The sequence below is a fragment of the Scardinius erythrophthalmus genome (assembly GCF_964197995.2).
Source record: "Scardinius erythrophthalmus genome assembly, chromosome: 19".
Classification (NCBI taxonomy): Eukaryota; Metazoa; Chordata; class Actinopteri; order Cypriniformes; family Leuciscidae; genus Scardinius; species Scardinius erythrophthalmus.
This window is the reverse complement of record NC_138239.1, coordinates 6127289-6149455: the sequence shown is the minus strand read 5'-3', so window position 1 is coordinate 6149455 and position 22167 is coordinate 6127289. Positions and strand designations below refer to the sequence as shown.

The 22167-nt window shown below is 38.9% G+C and overlaps 2 protein-coding genes across 2 annotated transcripts in view; both read left to right on the top strand.

Moving 5' to 3' along the window:
- Positions 1–53: 53 nt before the first annotated feature.
- On the top strand, positions 54–10099 carry plk4 (polo-like kinase 4). Its single transcript, XM_081347347.1, has 16 exons — positions 54–273; positions 2050–2145; positions 2250–2345; positions 3304–3418; positions 3544–4528; positions 4617–4702; positions 5170–5525; positions 5759–5863; positions 6669–6771; positions 6858–7007; positions 7085–7218; positions 7356–7450; positions 8265–8391; positions 8504–8647; positions 9313–9419; positions 9612–10099. The coding sequence occupies exons 1-16, from the start codon at positions 244–246 to the stop codon at positions 9709–9711; spliced, it is 2829 nt and encodes a 942-aa protein (XP_081203473.1). The 5' UTR covers positions 54–243; the 3' UTR covers positions 9712–10099.
- Positions 10100–10618: 519 nt separating this feature from the next.
- itpk1b (inositol-tetrakisphosphate 1-kinase b) overlaps positions 10619–22167 on the top strand; it is a 50688-nt gene continuing 39139 nt past the window's right edge. The window contains exons 1-2 of the mRNA XM_081347352.1: positions 10619–10940; positions 13409–13579. Coding sequence (XP_081203478.1) covers positions 13485–13579 — 95 coding nt within the window. The 5' untranslated portion in view covers positions 10619–10940; positions 13409–13484. The remainder of the gene's footprint in view (positions 10941–13408; positions 13580–22167) is intronic.

Here is a 22167-nt window from a genome sequence, read left to right as displayed (position 1 = left end):
CTCTATGGTAGTTCTGTGTTGTGCTTGTAACCTGATCACCTATTGGTCAATTTGCACAGCGACGTTGACACGTCATTACGCGCTCTAACGGGCGGACTTTTCAAAATGGAGGAAAGGCAAACGTTTTGGAGGGGAATACAAATATATCGATTAAATGCATTTTTATACGTCATGCTCAAGTCAAAACACCTCACATTCACGGGAAAATAAGGATATTTTGTTTGAAGAGATTATGAAGTGAAAATGAGTGTCTCAATCGGAGATAAAATTGAGGTAAGTAGCGCGGTCGCGAGAGCCATTCATCTCGACAGACTAACTTACTGTAGTTTGTTCGGAGGTTGTGTGTACATTTTAAGCTCCCAAAACCAGCTACAATTATCCCTTTGTTTGTTTTTACTTTGTTTTTTTGTTTTTCTCTCGCTTTTGTTCTTTCTAATTTGGCAAAGCGCTATGTGAAATAAACAGTGGTAAAACTTCAATTCATAACATTTGCGGTAAAACAATCTGATTTATCCGGAAACGGTTATACTACCGTCTGGATCGCGCCTTCTGTTCATCCATCTGCGGTTCATTTTTAGTGCAACAAAGGTGTTTTGGGAATTATGAGCATGGAGACTGTTGCTAGGCGACGTGTGGTAGCGTCAGTGTCAGGTAGAGTCGCGGGAGGAGAGCGCGAGAGTGATGAACAGATGTCACTGTCAGATGCAGGTAGCTAGTGACGCGTCAACAAAGATCACACACACACACACACAGTGCGCGCAACGGGCTGCTTTCGTGTGTTCAGCTTGATCCGTGGTCGAAACACTTTATGAAACATGTTGGAAGTGATTCATTCATTCCTGTTTAAGTTGACTACTGAAGGAAAAGATCCACATGAGGACAGAATTCTGGCATCGTCTGTGGATCTTGGGATCGAGGTAACGTTAGGAGATTTTGATGGAAGCTTCAGAATTGGGAGATATAAACTCAGGATTCTGAGAAAAAGTCATAATAGATGTTAACTTGCAATAAAGTCTGATTTGTGATATCGCAATTATGAGAGAAAAAAGTCTGAATTGTGATTTATTTTATTTATTTTGCTATTCCATGGTGAAATAAAGAAGAAACATTGTGAGATGTAACGTTAAACTAAATTCAGAAAAAGTCAGAAAGAATTGTGAGATGTACACTCGAAATTAAGTATTATTATTATGGTGGGAAAAAAACAGAATTGTGAGTGAGATGTAAACTCAAAATTCTTAGAAAATAAGAGATGTAAACCTTAAAATTCTGAGAAAAAAAGTCAAAATTGTTAGATGTGCACTCAAAATTCACAAAAAAATAAGAATTGCTTGATGTAAGTTCAGAATTCTGAGGAAAAAAAGTCTGAATTATGAGATGTAAACTCGCAATTGAATTGAAAAATTGAATTGAAAAAGCCTGAATTGTGAGATAAAAATTTCCTATTTTATTTTGCTATTCTGTGGTGCAAAAAACCCCAAAACAAATTCAAAATTCTTAGAAAAAGAGAGATGTAAACTTAAAATTCTGAGAAAAATACTAAAAATTGCTAGATATAAGCAAAATCAGAAGAAGAAAAAAAAACAGAATTGCGAAATGTAAACTCAGAATTCTTAGAAAATAAGTCTGAATTGTGAGATGCAAATTATTTATTTTTATTTTGATCTTCCATGATGGGAAAAAAAAACTGAATTGTGTGATGGCCACTCAAAATTCTGGAAGAAGTCTGAAGTACGAGATGTAAACTTGCAATTACAAGTTTATACCTTGCAATTGTGAGAGGAAAAAAAGTCCAAACTGAAAGATATTTTTGCAGTTTTGATAAAAAAAAGTCAAAATTGTCTGATAAAAAGCAACAATTGCCTCTTATTATAATTTTTTATTCTGTGCTGGAAACAAGCTTTCATAGGGATGTCATTCTGAGTTTTAGGGACACAGAAAGTCTCAAAGGGACGAGATCGATCTCATGGGACAGGCTCTTGAAATGATCTCATTCTATATTTGTGTTATTCCCATCTAACTCAAACAATTCCTTGTTTTATGCTTCAGGACTTCAAGGTTCTCACCTTGTTGGGTAAAGGGTCTTTTGCATGTGTCTACAGAGCAAAATCTGTAAACACAGGTTTGGAAGTGGCAATCAAAATGGTAAGAACATGCTTTTCTGTTTAATTGCTCATAGTGGCACCCAGGGGAGTTGGTTGTGCAGCATCTGTTCAAAACCGTTCACTGTCTCCCATGTGTACTTGCAGATTGACAAGAAAGCCATGCACAAAGCTGGCATGGTGCAGAGAGTCATTAATGAGGTGGAGATTCAGTGTCGGTTAAAGCATCCGTCAGTGCTTGAGGTGAGTCCCAAAACCTCAGACCTCACTGCTGCAGATCAACTGATGCAGAATATTTTTTCTGAATCTGAAATTAAAGATTTGCATGCTTTATACTGGTCATTAAAATCTTAAAATGCCAACTGAATAATAATGGAAATATTTATAGTGGAAATAAAGGTTTTGTTTCATTGGCCACAATATTATTTGAAGTGTTTGAATGTTATTTCAATTTCAGGATTGCTGAAGTTTTAAGAGCTGAATGTTCTTCAAGGTTCCCACTCGTTTTAACCATAAATTTATATTAATATTGCAGTCATTTGTGTTTTACTGAAGATTTTCTTGCAAGTATTTTTTACCAATAACATATTTTAGAGCTTGGCATGACTAGAGCAATTTATATTCATAATAAAAATGACCATGCAGTTATACGATTTTATTAATTTACATTATTTTTCCAGGTCTAGAAATCACACTTTCAAAAGACGTTTGGGAACAAAAAAAAGGGGTTGAATAAAAAGAAATAATAAATAAGAAATGCCCTGATTTGTAGTTGTTTCAGTCTTATTAATGCATTGAGAACAAGTAGGTTAAAGAGAGATTTGTTTTTGTCAGGGTCTTATTGAAGACATTTGCACACTGATAATAAAATTTTCTCTCCTATTTAATAAAAATAATTGTGAAGGTCATGGACAAGTCAGTCTGCATTAATAGACATGAGAAGACAAACTGAATAGTTGATAATGGAAGATTATAGAGTAATTATACAGATATTTACATTTAAGTTTGTTTCTAGCAGCAATGTGATGTATTGATATATACTGAGGAAAGAACTATACTCAGCAAGTGCATGAATTATGGAGCTTTTGTGTAAAATGATATTATTGTGCATTTGCAATGTTACTTGAAGGAAACTGTTATCCTGAATGACTTGTAGTCAAAAAGTATGTATTGACCAGTCCTTTTATTTCCCTCTCCCAAGCTGTACAATTACTTTGAGGACAGTAATTATGTGTACCTGGTTCTGGAGATGTGTCACAATGGGGAGATGAGCCGCTACCTGAAGGAGAGGAAACAACCGTTTACAGAGGAGGAGGGTTAGTTCTTCACATTACTGCACTACAGGGTTTAATGTTAAAAATATTTTCTGCGTGTAATTCCGTTTTAAAATCAACACTGTGTTTTCAGTCTTTATGTTGGTTTTTGTTTGTGTTATCAACAGCGAGGCACTTCATGCATCAGATCGTAAAGGGAATGCTGTACCTCCACACTCATGGGATCATGCACAGGGATCTGACCTTATCTAATCTCCTGCTCACCACCAGCATGAACATTAAAATCGCAGACTTTGGTCTGGCAACGCAACTCAAACTTCCCAGCGAGAAGCACTTCACCATGTGTGGCACACCGAACTACATTTCTCCTGAGGTGGCTACACGCAGCGCTCACGGCCTGGAGTCCGACGTTTGGTCACTGGGCTGCATGTTCTTCGCCTTTCTCACGGGCAGACCTCCCTTTGACACGGACACTGTGAAACACACCCTCAATAAGGTGGTTCTGGGAGAATATCAGATGCCCTCTTACATATCAGCAGAAGCGCAGGACCTGATTGAGCAGCTGTTGCAGAAGAACCCCGCAATCAGGCCCAGTCTGTCCGCGGTGCTGGACCACCCTTTTATGACTCAAACCGGGCCCACCGCAAGCAAAGACTCTGGGAGCAGTGACGGAGGGTCCATAGACAGTGGTATAGCCACCATTTCCACAGCCTCCAACGCCACTAATAGCAGCAGCAGCAGTAGCCGGCTACAGAGGAGAACAAGGAAGATGATTGGACAGCCCTTACCCAATCGCATGGCGCCGATCCCCAGCCACTCCCATCACTCCACCAGCTCCAGTTTTAAGAGTGGGCAAGATTGGCAGCCAGATATTCAAGATGATTTATCCAGGATGGGTATTGAGAGAGTTCCCCTGGGTGCTGACAGCAGAAGGCCTCATTCTCGTTACTTGAGACGGGCTCATTCATCAGATCGATCCGGTGCTGGGTTTAGCCACACTCCACAGGAGGCGGAGCTAGAGAGATGCCACTCAGAAGAGATGCTTCCAGGGTCCGGACGGTCATTTCCATCAACCTCCAGTTACAGAAACGTTCACCATGGCTACTCTGAGCATGGGCGCCTTCCCTCTCCACCCGTAAAACAGCCTGCAAAGTAAGAGGCGTGCAAAGCATGTTTGCATTTCAGCATTATTACACTATCTATTTTATAATTACTGCTTTTTGTTCCCCTCTTTCCTCAGTCCGGGATCATCTTTTTCTACATCCACCCATTCAATGAGACCACAGATGCCTGATTCTCAAACACAGGCCTGGTTCAGCAATGATGGTATCATTCCCAGCTGAATTCTGTATTTATCTTTTTGGAAGAAATATTTCAGCAAAAAGTTACAATTCTGTAATCGTTTGCCCTACACATGACACATGAAAAAAAAAAAAGATTTTGAAATATTCTGTAGAATGTCAAAGCTTCTCATTTACCACAATGAGAATGTATGGTTATTCACACTGCCAAAATTTTCAGAAAGGATAAAAACCCTATTAAAGTAGTCTATGCAACTATTCCAAGTTTGAGCTGCATTCACTCAAAGCTATCATTTAGCTTCAGAAGACTTGAAAATAATGCATAAGTCATGTGGATTGCTTTAATGATTGTATGGGAAAAAAAGAAGCGTGAACATTTTTCATAACCCCCCCCCAAAATGCTATAACTTTTTGATTTTGTGTGAATTATCACTTTATGACTTATTTTAATAGCTTTGCATATTGAGATATTTTAAACATTTACACTTTTAGGACTGTTCAAGAGGCCAGCAGACCTAAGCAGTCACAGCAGCAGTGGGAGTTTTCACTCTGGACGAGGGCCCATCGGGACACAAACCTCCTGCAGCGACAAACCCAGCGGCCTTCATTCCCAGCAGCAACCCAACGTTTTCTCCCACAACAAGCCAGGGCCCTGCAGGGAAGATGGGTTTGGATCAGGACACGTGTCAGAACCTCAGGGCTACTCAGATCTGCAGTTTCTGGGTCCACCTCTTTCCAAAGGCAAAGCAAACACAGAGAAGAAAGAGAAGTTGTGTCCTACGAAGAGTTTCCCGCCGCTCTGTGCTGCCAGACTCAAACCCATCAGACAAAAGACCAAAAATGCTGTGGTGAGCTAAGCCATTTATCTCCTATAATGAGTACAACTCAAGTCAAATTTATCAGTATAGCGCTTTTCACAATACACATAGTTTAAGCAGCTTTAAAGCAGCTTTTGTTTGTGTATATGTACATATATGTGTGTGTGTCCAGTTTACTTTGAGTTGGAGCACTGGAGAGAACTTATAAGTTAGAATTGGTCATTTAAAACAATATAAAGTGACAACAATGTGTATTTCTTTAGGTTAGTATCCTGGAGTCTGGAGAGGTGTGTATGGAGCTGCTGAAAGGACAAGGATCTCAGGAGAGAGTCAAAGAAGTACTTAGGATATCCGGTGACGGATCCATGGTGAGGGACTAGAAAATCAATAATTAGTGTAATATAGTGTAATTAATTAATATGTGGAAGTTACAGGATGTATCAAACATTTTCAGAACGGAGATTAACATTAGAGATGGACTGATCTTGTTTAAAACATTTAAAATTAACTTCAGAACCTCTAGCAAATTACATGTTATTTTGTTTAGTTGTCTGATCAGAATCGTCGGAGAATAATGATCTCTGTTCCAAAAAAACATGATTCTCAATTTATCCAGAATCGTTTAGCTCTGATGTTTTTTTTTATTTATTTTTAATCAAATGATTATTTAGTGTCAATAGTGTGATTTAGTTTACCTCTATTGGATGGGAAACAATGGCCCCTTTTTACAGACCGATGACACGTTTTCCACAGTTAACATTGCAAGAAAACATCTAGTAAAGGTTTTCATATTTTAATTTAAAAAAAATGTAATACACATTTATAATGCTATATATTGTGTTATATTACCTGGTCAGTAAATGACAAAAACTAATGCTGCTGTGAGGGTGTTTCTAATACAAAGGCTGAGGGAGTGACTGCAAATTTGACATACCTCTCTCTCTCTTCTGACCAACGTAATTAAACACTCTATATTTTTTCCCTCTTTTGGAAACTCTCACATTTTTTCCTTTTGCTATTGGAGCAAATAGAAATACAAAAATGATACTTGCTGTTATCTCCCGTTCACCACTAAGTTTACCAAACTGAGAACCCTGGAAGTGTGAAGGGTCCATTATCAACATCTGTCAATCTCTAATCCCCATGCTTTTGTATTTTTTGCTGTGTTTTTAGGTTACAGTGTACCAGCCCAATGAAGGTAAAGGTTTCCCTGTGCGGGACCACCCGCCCTCACCACCTGAAGACATTCTCATCTGCAGCTATGAGGATTTACCAGGTACAATGACTTATTCAAGACTTGAGCCAGCTTTTGAAAGCAAGATGTGTTTGTAATATTCATAGTTATTTGACTCTTCCCTGCAGAAAAATACTGGAAGAAGTATCAGTATGCCACAAAGTTTGTGCTGTTGGTGAAATCGAAGACCCCCAAAGTCACATTGTACACAAAGTTTGCCAAGTGCATGTTGATGGAGAACACTCCTAATGCAGACCTGGAGGTGTGCTTCTATGATGGTGAGCGCACAGATCATCTCAGCGGAGTTAACGGTGTATCCGATTTAGGCTTAAGCATTCTTTTTTTCTGCCATTAGGTGCAAAAACCCACAAGACAAGTGAACAGGTGCGTTTGGTGGAGAAGAGCGGGAAATCGTACACAATGAAGGGTGATGTTGGGCTGAGCGGACTGAGTCCTGAGTGCAGGGTCTACATGGAGCTCTCTGAGGAGGTAATGCATTACTTCATCTGCGGTTGCATGTTTAAGTGTGAAATTCAGCTTTCATATTTATGTTAGGACTCTCAGATGTCTGGTCATGCTGCTTGCTACAGTTATTTGCTGACCAAGATTGTTTGTGTTTTTCTTAGGGGCATCGAATGTGTCTGTCTTTGGAAGTGGCGATTACTGCTGAGGAGCAGCGCAACGCTAAAAACACTCAGTTCTTTCCCATCACTATCGGCAGGTGAGGCTTGTGTTTATGCCGTCAACCTTCACCAGCTAACTAAAGCTAAACCCATGCTATTGGTTGAGATTATGGGCGTTTTCACAACTGGCTCGTTTGGAGCATTTGTGTCGGATCCTAACGCGTTTTCTCCCTTAGTTTGGTTCGTTTAGGCATATGTGAACACTGCAGTCCCCAACAGACCAACGAATCAAGCGGTATCATAATTCATAACAGGAAATGTGTTCTATAAAAAGCAGCAGTGTCTGATTCTGTGAATGAGCACATTAGTTATCACAGTTAAAAAGTGCCTCTTCATCTTAAAATGTTGTGTAATTGCTGTTCTCCGTGCATTGCAGGAATGTTGTCTCAAAAAAGCCTTGATTCCCTCTTTAACTGCATTTATATATATATATATATATATATATATATATATATACAGTACTGTGCAAAAGTCTTAGGCATGTTAATATACATACATACACACACACACACACACACACACACATACATATACATATTTTAAAGTGCCCCTATTATGCTATTTTGAAGGCCAGATAACCACAAAAACCACACAATAAGCTCGCAGAGTGAACTTTTCAATCCATCTTCATGGATGACACAGAGGAAACTCTGACCAATAAGAGGCCAGCTTTACTCACATGTGACTTGCATTGATTGGTACACTTTGAAATGCTGCCTTGTGAAAGCGAACTGAACCAAGAAAATGCAGTGAAGTCCTTGTTTTAGTACAAAGCAAACAATATACAGGTCTGAAAACACCCTAAATGTCATACATGAGATGTCTCACACTGGTTGTCTTGTGCTCCACCAGGAGACCCACCAATCCAGCTTCTCCAGCCCCTCAGCCTCAGTGTTCCTCTGGCTCCGGCACAGCGGCTCCTGCAGAGGTGGCTCAGGTGTGTGTGAGTCCGCCACAGCCACCACACATCACACCGTCAGTAAGTCACGCGTGCATATCATCTCCAAGCACATCTATTTATTTAAGAGTACGTCCCCTTCTGAAATGAAATCTTCCACTAACAGTCACTCATTTGTCTTCTTCATGCCTAGATGATCTCCTACACGGGATCAGACTTCACCACAGCAAGTGTGGCTAAAGGCAGCTCACCTCAGTCAGGCAAAGACGAGCGCACCATTAACACAGGGAAGGTGCTCAAGTCCATTTTTGTGCCGAACATTGGCTGGGCCTCTCAGGTAAAGTGTTTGACTGGATAATTTAGCGATATAAAGATTCATTTAAAACTTTGACTTTTTTTTATTATTATTATTATTATTGTTAAATGAATATAAACATATGCATACACAGTTCTTTGCTTTCAAAAAGTATCAATTTTCATTCTGTCTGCAACCTTTTGAGTGGTACTATTTATTTATTTATTTATGTATATTTATTTATTATCCTTGTCATAGTGTAATTTATTATCATTGATATACTACTATAGTTTTGTTAATATTTTGAATTAGATACATTTTTATATTTTCTGTTTTCATTTTAATATGAAAGTTTTTGCAATTTATTTTTTTGGTCTATATTATTTGTATGTAGTTTTGATTAAGTTTTAGTTTATTCCATTTTAGTTATTTTAATACTTCGAAACAATTTTTTATATTTTATTTGATTTCAGTTAATGTTTATTTTATTTAAGTAATGAAAATGTTTTTTTTTATGGTTTGAGTTTAACAATAATAACCCTGTATTATGCATATTATATATCTACCACTATGCATATAAATAATACTATAAAGAAATTATATCTACAAACATAAAATATAAATATTATATATTTATAAGTTTGCTTATATATTTATAGTATTAGCATTGAACTCAGTTTATTTATAAATGTATTTTTGTTTTTTAGCTTACAAGTGGTGAGGTATGGGTTCAGTTTAATGACGGATCCCAGCTGATGGTTCAAGTCGGCGTCTCTTGCATCACTTTCACTTCCCCTGATGGACGAATCACCAGGTAAAGCTTGTCATGGCAAAAATCAAAAGAAAATTATTTAAGAACAATGAATATATTTGCAATGTAAATAACTTTCGTAATTGCATAGTAAGGCCAGGGACATTTCTTAAAACCATGAAATAAGGTCTGTTGTTGTCTGCATGTTAGGTAGTGCTCGTGTTCTGAATTGTCACGCTGTCTGTGTCCTCTCAGGTATAAAGAGAATGAGAAGTTACCAGAGCTGGTCAAAGAGAAACTCCACTGTCTGTCCACCATCCTGGGTCTCCTCGCCAGCCCTGCCGTCAGACGCTGAACCGGTGTCCATGTGACCTGTGCACTTCTGTTTTTTTATTCTCAAACTCTCATGAATATGCTTTGTGTTTGTAAATATATATTTTTAAACCTTTGTACATATAGTCCCAAAGATTATGGAAGTTATATATTTTTTATGTTGTACATAATGGGTTTTTCTGTGTTTGTCTTGTGGTTGCCTTTATTTTTGTCTACCAGTTCAACTCAGTGCTTCAATGAAATGTTAGCTGTACAAACATACAAGCATTAAACATCTGCTGCCTGGTGTATTAGTGCTCTTTTCTCTCTTCTGTTTATGTAAAGCACGTGTGAGCTGGATTTACTGAACTATTCAGCGGGTTACTGATAATGACAAAATGCAAATTAAAGTATAAATGGATGAATCCCACAAAAACTGTCAATTCAGTCATATTTCACTCCATCATTTTTTCATACAGAATCAGTTGCTCGTTGCAATGCTAAAAAAATTACATTTTTAAATTACAAGTATAAAAAGTATACTACATGATTTTTGTACATATATTTTTTTTAATGTTTACATTACTTATACAAACATACATGTCTTATATACACCATCTACCTTTAGAAGTTTGGGGTCAGTAAGATTTTTAATGTTTCTTTTATTTTTTTTAGTCAGCCTATCCAGGCAGGAGCAACAGCATAAATCTGCATCTATTTTAGGAGCTTAAAATCAAACATTACCAAGAAAATATAAATATTTTGTATGCAGGAACACCTGTTGTTTATAAAGCCTGATATACTGCAGTCATCTATTACGTAAGACACGTTGAAAACAAGTATTTTGTTTAAAAAAAAAAAAAAAAACTTTTCTGAGTGGTTTGAATTTATTACTTTGTTTTCTGCTTATAAAGTTCTCAACATAAGAGATTGTGTTGCACTGGCGCCCCCTAGCGGCGACATTCACACAGTGGATTCACTGCTCAGGAGCAGCACAAACCTCCTGTCATGCTTTAGGAGGAACACACACACACACACACGCACGCTAGCTGGACTGAACTGAGCCCAGCCCCACCTCAGGAGGAGGCAGTGCTCGCTCTCTAGGTGTCTGGACTGAGAGCAGAACGCATTTGATTCATCTGATCATCTTCGAGCTCCTTTAATTCCCAGTCTCAGCGACAGACAGACAAACAACACGAGTCATGGAGACCAGACTGCCCTCCAGCTAGCTAACTGCTACCTAACCGGAGTCCGAAAACATGCGCTAGACAGGTATTTACTTTCCTGCATCTGCTCTTTCAGTGTGTCCACCGGGGAGAAAACAAAGAGTTGACGCTTTCTCACATCCATCAGTAAGACTTACGATGATCTGAATGTGAAAGTACGTAACGTTACTGTGCTAGCTTGTTTGCGCTGCTGCTGAATGGGATGTTTATGGCGGATTCCAGGAGTCCTACGGGATTCTACATGCCATTGATATGGTTTCAAAAATGAACAGAATATGCATAATGGTTAGAATCAACTGTATTTATATTCTGGTACAGTGAAAGTAAGTCTCAAACCAGAAGGGACACATTGGCTGTGTTTCAAATTCTAGTGAGCCCCCTTCCTGGACAGCATGTGGGCATCTCGGTGCTTTAACGATCGAAAACTTTCGGTTTTTCTGCGAAGCATCGAATGTTTGATTCACGGTTCACCTGGTCTGTGATGAATCAAATGTTCGAATCTTTCGCCCAGACTCGCATGTTACGGATCGATTATTCGAATAAACGTGCTAACTCGTATGTGATGCATGCATCTTAAAAAAATAAAAAGTTTTAAAATTGAAGCTCCGAACTCGCCCGTAAAGCTTTGAATGTTTGCATAGGATTTTTGTTTTTTTTTAATTCATTCTGTGAATCAATATAAAGTTAAACTCGCAAAAGATGCATCAAACTCGCCCATAATAATTTGAGTGTTTTTATTGAAAGTTCAAAGTCGCATGTTTATCAAATGTCCCTATCAAACGTCCGGACTTGTTATGCATCGTATTTTGAAATCTCAAGGCTCTGAACTCAACAATGAGGTTTTGAAATTATCAGAGAATGTTTGCATAATGCATTGAATGTTTAAAGTCCCCATGAAATCGAAATTAAGGTTTTTGCGATTTTTAGTATGAATATTTTAACCTTACTGTTATCTATAAGCTAGTGTGCTCCGAAACAATGGCATCATTCGCATCTAGAAGATATAAGCATTCAAAACTTACAGTCTCTCTCTTCTGCACTTCAGCTTCTCGTCAGATTTTCTGTCCAATCAAATGCTCTCTAGAATCTGAAGCTCCGCCCCCAACACTATAAATAGACGCTGAAGCTGCGTTGAAATCGGTCACTTGTTCACACATTTACTATTTTTTTACAAATTTCAAATTACAGGTCAAATTTATAGCAGCCATGTTTATGAGCAGCGCCATTGTTTTATCCATTAAGCACAAATATAAGCCTGACAACGCTAAATGTTCAGTTTTCTGATAATATAATTCACATATTAAGTGTGGCAATAAATTAAACGTAACAATTATTTTAATACTAATTATAAAAATACCAACAGAGTTGCTTGATGCAAGTAAATGTTGGTCTTATTATTTTTATGGTTTCTATGCTGTTAATGTGTCAGAATATATGTAATTATGTAACATAGGCTATAGGCTTATTTATATATATTAAAAAATGTTAGTAAATGGACTTAAACTTCCAGAAACCTGTAGAGGAGTGATCTGGGTTCAAACACTCCGACACGCAAAGTGAAGCATTCACGTGACTGGAAAGAAAGTGAGGCTTCGTTTTTCATTGTGCTGTGTACTCTCGATACGCGCTTCAGTGTCAAATGTTATATCAGCGAGTCGGCGCAGACCAGAAAACGTACATCAGATCCATTTAAATTCTGCACAGAATGCTATATTTTAAAGCGATATGGAGGAGATTAGGAGGAAACTGTGGCTTTACTGAGCTCAACGGCTCTGGCCAAGCTGTGATGTAAATTAAACGGTATTGGCTATTTTTAAAAAAGGGGAGGAGCTGCTCGATATGTCCCGCCCTCTCTTCCTGTTTCAGTGGAAATTACATCAACACATTGAATAACGCTGCGCGCTCCAGGGCACTTCAGTGGGCTTTTAAACTTAGCTTTCACACTTGCACACAAGGCTTTGAATGTTCGAAGCAAACCTTTTGAATATATAATGAATATATAATTTCACATATAATGCAGCAGATGTTCAAATCCAATCTTAACACTGAAGTATGACGCATCTAATATTCAAGCTTTCGCACTCATAATTGATGCATCAGATTTTCAAATAGTTCAGGCGTTCGAATTGAATTGTACTTGCTAGTAATGCATACATTTTTTGTGAAAAAAAAAACCTTTGATGTTTTGAAAGATGCATTTAATTAATGATGCATCCCATGATGTTTTGAATTGAACGTTCTAATAGAACATTGGAACTCACGAACATTCCAACTGAAGTGCTTGTGACACCCTAAACATTCAGTTTAGCGATAGGCAGTTCATTGGGTTTGCGTCACAGCCGTGGAGATCTACAGTCCAACTTGAGCATTGATATTGGACAGAATCTGTTTTTGTAGATCTGCAGAAACATTTCAGCCTCTTTATTGTTCAGTGTCAGTTATTGGATTTAACACTTTTCATAGTTTCATCATTTCAGGCTCTGATCATAATCTCTGCTGGCTTTGGTTTCACAGGGTTGTATAAGAAGACTCCTGTTTCCTGTTTTCACTGGAGTGGCACTACGGTCACATCTGGCCATCAGCGGCTGAAATGCAGACTTTCCTGAGAGGCAGACGAGTGGGCTATTGGCTCAGCGAGAAGAAGATGAAGAAACTCAATTTCCTGGCCTTTGCAGAGATGTGCAGGTGAGAGGTGAATATAGATCCATCAGCCTGGATCTGTTTCCATGTAAGAGCTCAGCAGGTGCCTGTTGCTGTTGGGCTTTCACTGCACTCGTGGTCAGCGGATCATCCAAAACTGCTGTTTTCTGTGTCTGCTTTTGCTCTGCTGATCTTGACATATCAGTTGATCGAGTTTTTTCTATAAAAAGGTGTGACGGTCTTTTTTTTTTCTTGAATGTTTTCTTCATAGAAAGGACTTTGAACTGTGGTTGAGAAAGATCCAGGAAGGTTGCTTGAGGTTGTGTAATACAGTGCAGCAGAGAGCCATGTTAACATAAGATACATATTAAGACACTGTTTCTTAGTGTCTCATAAGCAGAAATGTTTGTTTAGGTTGACAGACTGTGCATCTGATGACTCGTACCACACTAATAATATAGCAAAAAATAATCATTTTGGGAAGTTTTAAATGGTTTCCCCCAAACAGTTCCCCTGTCTGCCTTTGGTTGGGTAAATGGATCGCCCTGTCCCAAACTCACTCATTGGTTGAGCAAATCTTGACATGTCAGGCTGGTCGGGTTACTCAAGCAGTCAAAACTTGTATTTCTGAGAAAAGGTGTGTTGTTAATTTTAAGCAGTCACAGTGCAGTCATAGATCAAATAAAATATCACAGATTTATGCTAAACTAGAGACTTGGAGCTTGATTTACAAAATAATTCTCATGAATAAAAATCCTTCATTACTAATGTTTGTTTTGTTTTATAACTTAAGAAAAAAGTTCGCAAAATTTTACTTCATTTTGTATTCCTAAATAAAATCGCTATTAGTCACATGTAACAAGTTTGTAAATATATAATGTGTGTGTGTATATACACTCATAAATATTTATATTTACAAACTTTTATGTTAGATGTGATTAATCGATTTGACAGCACTACTAAATAATTGTTCTTAAGAATACAAATTTATGTATTCACAGGTGTACCAATTTAAAAAAAATAAAAAAATCTTTTGGATTCTGGATAAATTGAGAATCGTGAATTTTTGTTTTTGTTTCAAATGGAGATCACGATTCTCCCATGATTCTGAACACAAACTAATCAAAATAACACGCAATTTACTAGAGGTCTATTTAAAAATGCTTAATTAACTTAAATTAATTATTTTTATTTTATTTATTTTTACAAAAAAAAAAATGAATGAATGATTCAGTGACACGTAACGTCTAACAGTCACTTGTCGCCACCTACTGGTGTAACTATGCAATCAACACAAGCGCCAAGTTACTTTCAAAAGCTGATTTGGTCTATTTTGTTCACTACCGTAGACATCGGTGTTTATATCCAAACTTTTATCGCAGGACTTCTGGGATAAACAGGCGAATCATTGTCGTTTAGGAATGAGATCGCGTGGGTCTTTGAATTGAGACCGCAATCTTTTAACGGTTAATCATGCAGCTCTAATTTGTATAAAGAGTCATCTATTTTTTTCCTTTCACAATGCACAATGTCAAAAGGGCAATTTACCTGTTCTAAACCTGCGTGCTGTAAAATATTTGCAGTATTTTCCTCAAGCCTGTGTTTTGTTCTGCTCTGCCTGTTTTTTGGATGAAGCATCTCTGCTATCCAGACTATGAAACCCTTGAATGATTTTACATGTAGGTGTACGTGTAGGTGACCAATCTTGGCCTGGCTGTGTTTTAACACTGTGCCAGCACTTCTGTTCCCTATGACTTTGCAGTCGGGCAGATTGGCTTACTCATCACTGAAAGGCCCCTGGATTATTACCCAGCATTCAGAAAGAGAGAGAGAGAGAGAGAGAGAGAGAGAGAGAGAGAGAGAGAGAGAGTGAATGAGTGAGAGTTGGCATCGCAAAGCACTTGGACGTTGCACTTGGACGCTGTGTTTGTATGGGTTGTGTAACCTGAGCAAACTGAATTGCTGGACCGACAAAGGGTTAATGTTACACACAGCGGTTTGTGTGTCGTAAATGTGTGGTGTAGTGAAAGATTGTGTGTGTGTGTGTGTGTGTGTGTGTGTGTGTGTGTGTGGGGTTAGTCTTTTTTTTTTGTCTTACGCTTTGCTCGTTGTGCCCCACTGTCTCTGTCTCCAGCTGAATGGACAATTGTGTAATGTGTGAAGCCAGCATTGCATCGGATTTCCTCACTGGCTGTGACTGTGTGTGAGGAATTGTGTGGCTGAGTTGGAGAAAGTGAAGGAACGAGGGAATACAACAATGTGATCAGTCTAAGCGGTCAACTCTGTCAGCCAGTGAACAGAGGGATACGCTTTTGTGTGTTAGCACTTTTTAAAACAGGTCAGGTCACTCAAAAATAAGATCTATCATCATTCTCTCACCCTCATGTCTTTCCAGACTTGTTTGACTTTCTTCCATTGAACAATGGACAAATGTACAAGACTTTTCTATTCCAAGTCTTTTGAAGCCATACAGTAGCGTTGTGTAAGAAACAGACAAAAATATGTTGTTATTCATTGTAAATCTATATTTTCTATTAAAACAGGAAGTTGAGCTAGCTAGCTAACTTGGAGACGTGGTATTGGGGGAGGGACATTCTCATGATCTCATTGTAGATATCATTTGATTGGACAGAAATCTGTTAACTGCAACATGAGTCATCAATATGTTATGTGCAGAAATAGAGTATTGTATAAGTTAGAGTTGTCAAAAGGACAGACTTCGGTACCTAGTCGGTTCTGAAATTTAAAAAATGTGACGATACCAGAATTTTCTTCTAGCATTTTGAGCGCTGTTGGACGGATTCTTAAACGCCTCTGATTGGCCATTGTGTTGACGTGCTCAACTTACATGTCTGTGATTGGCTACAATGATCAACGCTTCAAAAACATGTTGTCTTTGACGCTCTTCATCGAGCGCGTACACAGATACACACGGGAGCGTTTGAAAGCAGCGTCTATCAGCGTATCCCTCTATCAGTATATATATTAGGTATTCGCTGATTGACGCTGCTTTTGAACGTTCCTATGTGTATCTGTGTAAACGCTCAGTGAAGAGCGTCAGATGTCATTGTTGATCATTGTAGCCAATCACAGACGTATATGTTGAGCAGGTGAACACAATGGCCAATCAGAGACGTATATGTTGAGCAGGTGAACACAACGGCCAATCAGAGACATATATGTTGAGCAGGTGAACACAATGGCCAATCAGAGACATATATGTTGAGCAGGTGAACACAATGGCCAATCAGAGACATATATGTTGAGCAGGTGAACACAACGGCCAATCACAGACATGTATGTTGAGCAGGTGAATACAACGGCCAATCACAGACGTATATGTTGAGCGCATCAACACAATGGCCAATCAGAGATGGATATTTTGAGCAGGTGAACACAACGGCCAATCAGAGACATATATGTTGAGCAGGTGAACACAATGGCCAATCAGAGACATATATGTTGAGCAGGTGAACACAACGGCCAATCAAAGACATATATGTTGAGCAGGTGATCACAATGGCCAATCAGAGACATATATGTTGAGCAGGTGAACACAACGGCCAATCACAGACATGTATGTTGAGCAGGTGAATACAACGGCCAATCACAGACGTATATGTTGAGCGCATCAACACAATGGCCAATCAGAGACGGATATGTTGAGCAGGTGAACACAATGGCCAATCAGAGACATATATGTTGAGCAGGTGAACACAATGGCCAATCAGAGACATATATGTTGAGCATGTGAAAACAATGGCCAATCACAGACATGTATGTCGAGCGTGTGAACACAATGGCCAATCATAGACAAATATGTTGAGCACGTGAACACAATTGCCAATCAGAGACAAATATGTTGAGCACGTGAACACAATTGCCAATCAGAGACAAATATGTTGAGCACGTGAACACAATGGCCAATCAGAGACGTATATGTCGAGCGCGTGAACACAATGGCCAATCAGAGACGTATATGTTGAGCGTGTGAAAACAATGGCCAATCACAGACATGTATGTCGAGCGTGTGAACACTGGCCAATCATAGACAAATATGTTGAGCACGTGAACACAATGGCCAATCAGAGACGTATATGTCGAGCGCGTGAACACAATGGCCAATCAGAGGTGTTTAAGAATCTGTTCAACAGCGCTCAAAATGCTAGAGGGAAATGCTGGAATCGTCACATTTGTAAATTTTGACAGCTCTAGTATGAGTATGTGTAGAGAAATAGTTCACCCAACAACAAAAAAATTACTTGCCCTCATGTCATTGTACAAAAGGAGTCTGCTTATTTTTTTTATGTTGCAACTAGAGGTGGGAGGAAAAAAAAATCTCCCGCAGTTCTCTCTTCAAGGATTCTGAGAATTGTATCCTCCGATGATAAATTCCACACATTCACACACAAAAAACCCTCAAATCTTTTATAAAATAATCTTTTATGCATTTCGAGAAGGTTGAAGCAAATTACAAGGGCAATCGCAGGCTTCATTGCACAGGATATGCGGTGTGAGATCCAATCAAATCGTGTGGTGCCTAGAGATTCCCACTACTATTATTCACAGCTGGTTCAACTGAGGCCCTGGATTTGAGGATTTCTGCCATTTTCTGTTTCTTTTATTCTGGAGATCCTCTCATGCTCTGTCCAGTTCGATGGGAGCCGTTGGTGAATGTTTTCAGATCTCTCTGGAGATGTTTGATTGGGTTCAAGTGCGGTCTCTGGCTGGGCCACATTCACGTTTTTGTGGAAATCAAGTTACTGCAAGTCTGAATGTCACTTAAATATATTAGTGACCCTCTGAGCATGTCAATCACACTAGCACAGATTAAAAATGTTTTGTGGATTAAAATGTTAATCTTTTTGTAACCTCTTCAACCAAATTGCTCGAGCTGAGTTGAGGGAATATCTATTCAGCGGCTCAAACTGCTGTCACACCCTTCAAATTACTGCATTATTCTCTAGGACATGCGTTCTCTAGCACTGCCTTGTTGTTTTTCATGTTTTGGCAATGTTTTACATGACTCTGACAGTCATCTATGAGCTCTAATCTAGATTTCTGTAGAGATCCATTTGGTGTTGCAAGATCATTGCAAGATAAGAATGATAGACAAAATTAATTGCTTCCATTACAGATTTAGAGAATTTAAGAGAGCAGCTTTACTGGCCCAATTCTTATCAAGTATTTTTTGATATTCTAGTCTAGGGCTGTAACTCAGTGAGGAAAATAAGTATTTGAACACCCTGCTATTTTGCAAGTTCTCCCACTTAGAAATCATGGAGGGGTCTGAGATTGTCATCGTAGGTGCATGTCCACTGTGAGAGACATAATCTAAAAAAAAAAATCCAGAAATCACAATATATGATTTTTTTAACTATTTATTTGTATGATACAGCTGCAAATAAGTATTTGAACACCTGTCTATCAGCTAGAATTCTGACCCTCAAAGACCTGTTAGTCTGCCTTTAAAATGTCCACCTCCACTCCATTTATTATCCTAAATTAGATGCACCTGTTTGAGGTCGTTAGCTGCATAAAGACACCTGTCCACCCCATACAATCAGTAAGAATCCAACTACTAACATGGCCAAGACCAAAGAGCTGTCCAAAGACACCAGAGACAAAATTGTACACCTCCACAAGGCTGGAAAGGGCAATGGGGAAATTGCCGAGCAGCTTGGTGAAAAAAGGTCCACTGTTAGAGCAATCATTAGAAAATGGAAGAAGCTAAACATGGCTGTCAATCTCCCTCGGACTGGGGCTCCATGCAAGATCTCACCTCGTGGGGTCTCAATGATCCTAAGAAAGGTGAGAAATCAGCCCAGAACTACACGGGAGGAGCTGGTCAATGACCTGAAAAGAGCTGGGACCACCGTTTCCAAGGTTACTGTTGGTAATACACTAAGACGTCATGGTTTGAAATCATGCATGGCACGGAAGGTTCCCCTGCTTAAACCAGCACATGTCAAGGCCCGTCTTAAGTTTGCCAATGACCATTTGGATGATCCAGAGGAGTCATGGGAGAAAGTCATGTGGTCAGATGAGACCAAAATAGAACTTTTTGGTCATAATTCCACTAAACGTGTTTGGAGGAAGAAGAATGATGAGTACCATCCCAAGAACACCATCCCTACTGTGAAGCATGGGGGTGGTAGCATCATGCTTTGGGGGTGTTTTTCTGCACATGGGACAGGGCGACTGCACTGTATTAAGGAGAGGATGACCGGGGCCATGTATTGCGAGATTTTGGGGAACAACCTCCTTCCCTCAGTTAGAGCATTGAAAATGGGTCGAGGCTGGGTCTTCCAACATGACAATGACCCGAAGCACACAGCCAGGATAACCAAGAAGTGGCTCTGTAAGAAGCATATCAAGGTTCTGGCGTGGCCTAGCCAGTCTCCAGACCTAAACCCAATAGAGAATCTTTGGAGGGAGCTCAAACTCCGTGTTTCTCAGCGACAGCCCAGAAACCTGACTGATCTAGAGAAGATCTATGTGGAGGAGTGGGCCAAAATCCCTCCTGCAGTGTGTGCAAACCTGGTGAAAAACTACAGGAAACGTTTGACCTCTGTAATTGCAAACAAAGGCTACTGTACCAAATATTAACATTGATTTTCTCAGGTGTTCAAATACTTATTTGCAGCTGTATCATACAAATAAATAGTTAAAAAATCATACATTGTGATTTCTGGATTTTTTTTTTTAGATTATGTCTCTCACAGTGGACATGCCCCTACGATGACAATTTCAGACCCCTCCATGATTTCTAAGTGGGAGAACTTGCAAAATAGCAGGGTGTTCAAATACTTATTTTCCTAACTGTAACAATTGTTTTGATGATCGATTATTATACTGTCTGTTCAAAATAAATGAAAAGAAACCTAGCATTGTTGCTTTTTCCAGTTGTATAAAACTCGTATATGCCCCCAAAACCTGTACATGCCGAACCGTGACTTCTGTGTACCGTTACCCCCCTTATATTAAAGGAATAGTTCACCCAAAAATGAAAATTAGCTCATGATTTACTCACCCTGAAGCCAAACTAGGTGTATGTGACTTTCTTCTTTCAGACGAATACAATCGGAGTTATATTAAAAAAATGTCCTGGCTCTTCCAAGCTTGATAATGGGAGTTAATGGCTGTATGTCTTTTGAAGTCCACTTTTAAGGGTTACTCTTTTGCCGTAAATCGATGCATACGGCCGTCTGCCGGAAGCTAGTTATTTTAGTCGATAAAGTTTTAAATATGGATATTTTTCTTACACGAATGCATCGCTTCACTTCAGAAAGCCTTTATTAACCCCCGGAGACACGTGGAGCTCTTCAATCATGATTAGATGTGCTTTGATTGACTTCAAAAGACATACAGCCATTCACTCCTATTATCAAGCTGGGAAGAGCCAGGACACTTTTTACCATAAGTAGGCTAATTTTCATTTTTGGGTTAACTGTCCCTTTAAGCGGCGCTGCCATACTAGCCATTAGCATCTGCTCTTAAGTTTTTTTTTTTTTTTTTTTTAAATGTGAAACATGAGCATAAACCGTGCAATGCATTGGCGCATTCCATGCAATTGCAAATCAGCGTATTTTCGTAATCGATGCATCGTTCCAGCCGTATTCTGGTCCTTAGATATATTTAGATAAAAATGATTTCATCCATTTTTGTCTGGCAGATGAAATGTCATTTGATCAAGAGGACAAGTAAAAACTCCCTAAGCAATCTGCATGATTTGTAGTATTATGAGTGTAGCACTAACCCACTCTTTCTGCCTTAGGGTTAGGGCTACACACTAAACAAGCTAATGTTCCAGTTTGTTTGTAACCAGGGCAACAAGGGAAGCATAGCAACAACAGACGAGTGAGACCGAAAGCGGTTTGTGTTTTTGGTAACCACAAGGATTTTGCCCGCCAACATGTGCGTGTGTGTGTCCTGTCCCAGACGGCAAATGGTTGGGATATTCCCTGTAGAGGTCATAAGCAGTCCTCGCTCGCAGCTGCAGAGATAAACAGCGGTCTAGAAAGGTCACGATTGTGCTCTCTAAGAAATGAGGTCACGATTTCCAACCCCCTTCTTGTCCTGCTCAAACATTGCACAGAATGTTTATTAATCTTGTCAAATAGATTTGGTTTTATGATAAAGGATTGACAGATGTGTTTGACGTACTATTGACATTCAATAACCTTTCAGTGCTGGCACTCTAAACCTGCTGAATGTCTGTTTGACTGAATTTGGCTGGAAGTTCAGGTGGAGTATTGTAATCATATTTTTAAGGAAGTTAGTTGAGGCATCACGGTTGGTGCCGTTGTGTGTGCGCTGTGTAACTAACCACACGTGTACCAGTTACAGGCCTGTGAAATGAATGTGCTCTGTGAAGCATGGACGTTATCTTTGAATTGCACACAAGGCTGTGTTTGGACTTAGTGCTCATCAGATTTTTTTCTCATATTTAAAAAAAAAATGTGTTCACAAAGTCCAAATTTGTATTAATTGTATGTTTATAATTGTATATTATGGATACTGATTTTGAAATTATGTTAATCTGATAAAAACATTTTTTGTTATGACTGATAATTGGAAAAAAAATATATATTTTAACATTAGTTTAGGGTCCAATTCACACTATTAACTAG

What these genes read in the sequence shown, in the direction of transcription:
- plk4 (XM_081347347.1), top strand. Translation starts at nt 244, where the DNA reads ATGAGTGTCTCAATCGGAGATAAAATTGAG. An exon ending in ACCGTTTACAGAGGAGGAGG is followed by an intron (nt 3,419 to 3,543) that starts GTTAGTTCTTCA and finishes TGTTATCAACAG; the next exon opens with CGAGGCACTTCATGCATCAG. An exon ending in ACATGGAGCTCTCTGAGGAG is followed by an intron (nt 7,219 to 7,355) that starts GTAATGCATTAC and finishes TGTTTTTCTTAG; the next exon opens with GGGCATCGAATGTGTCTGTC.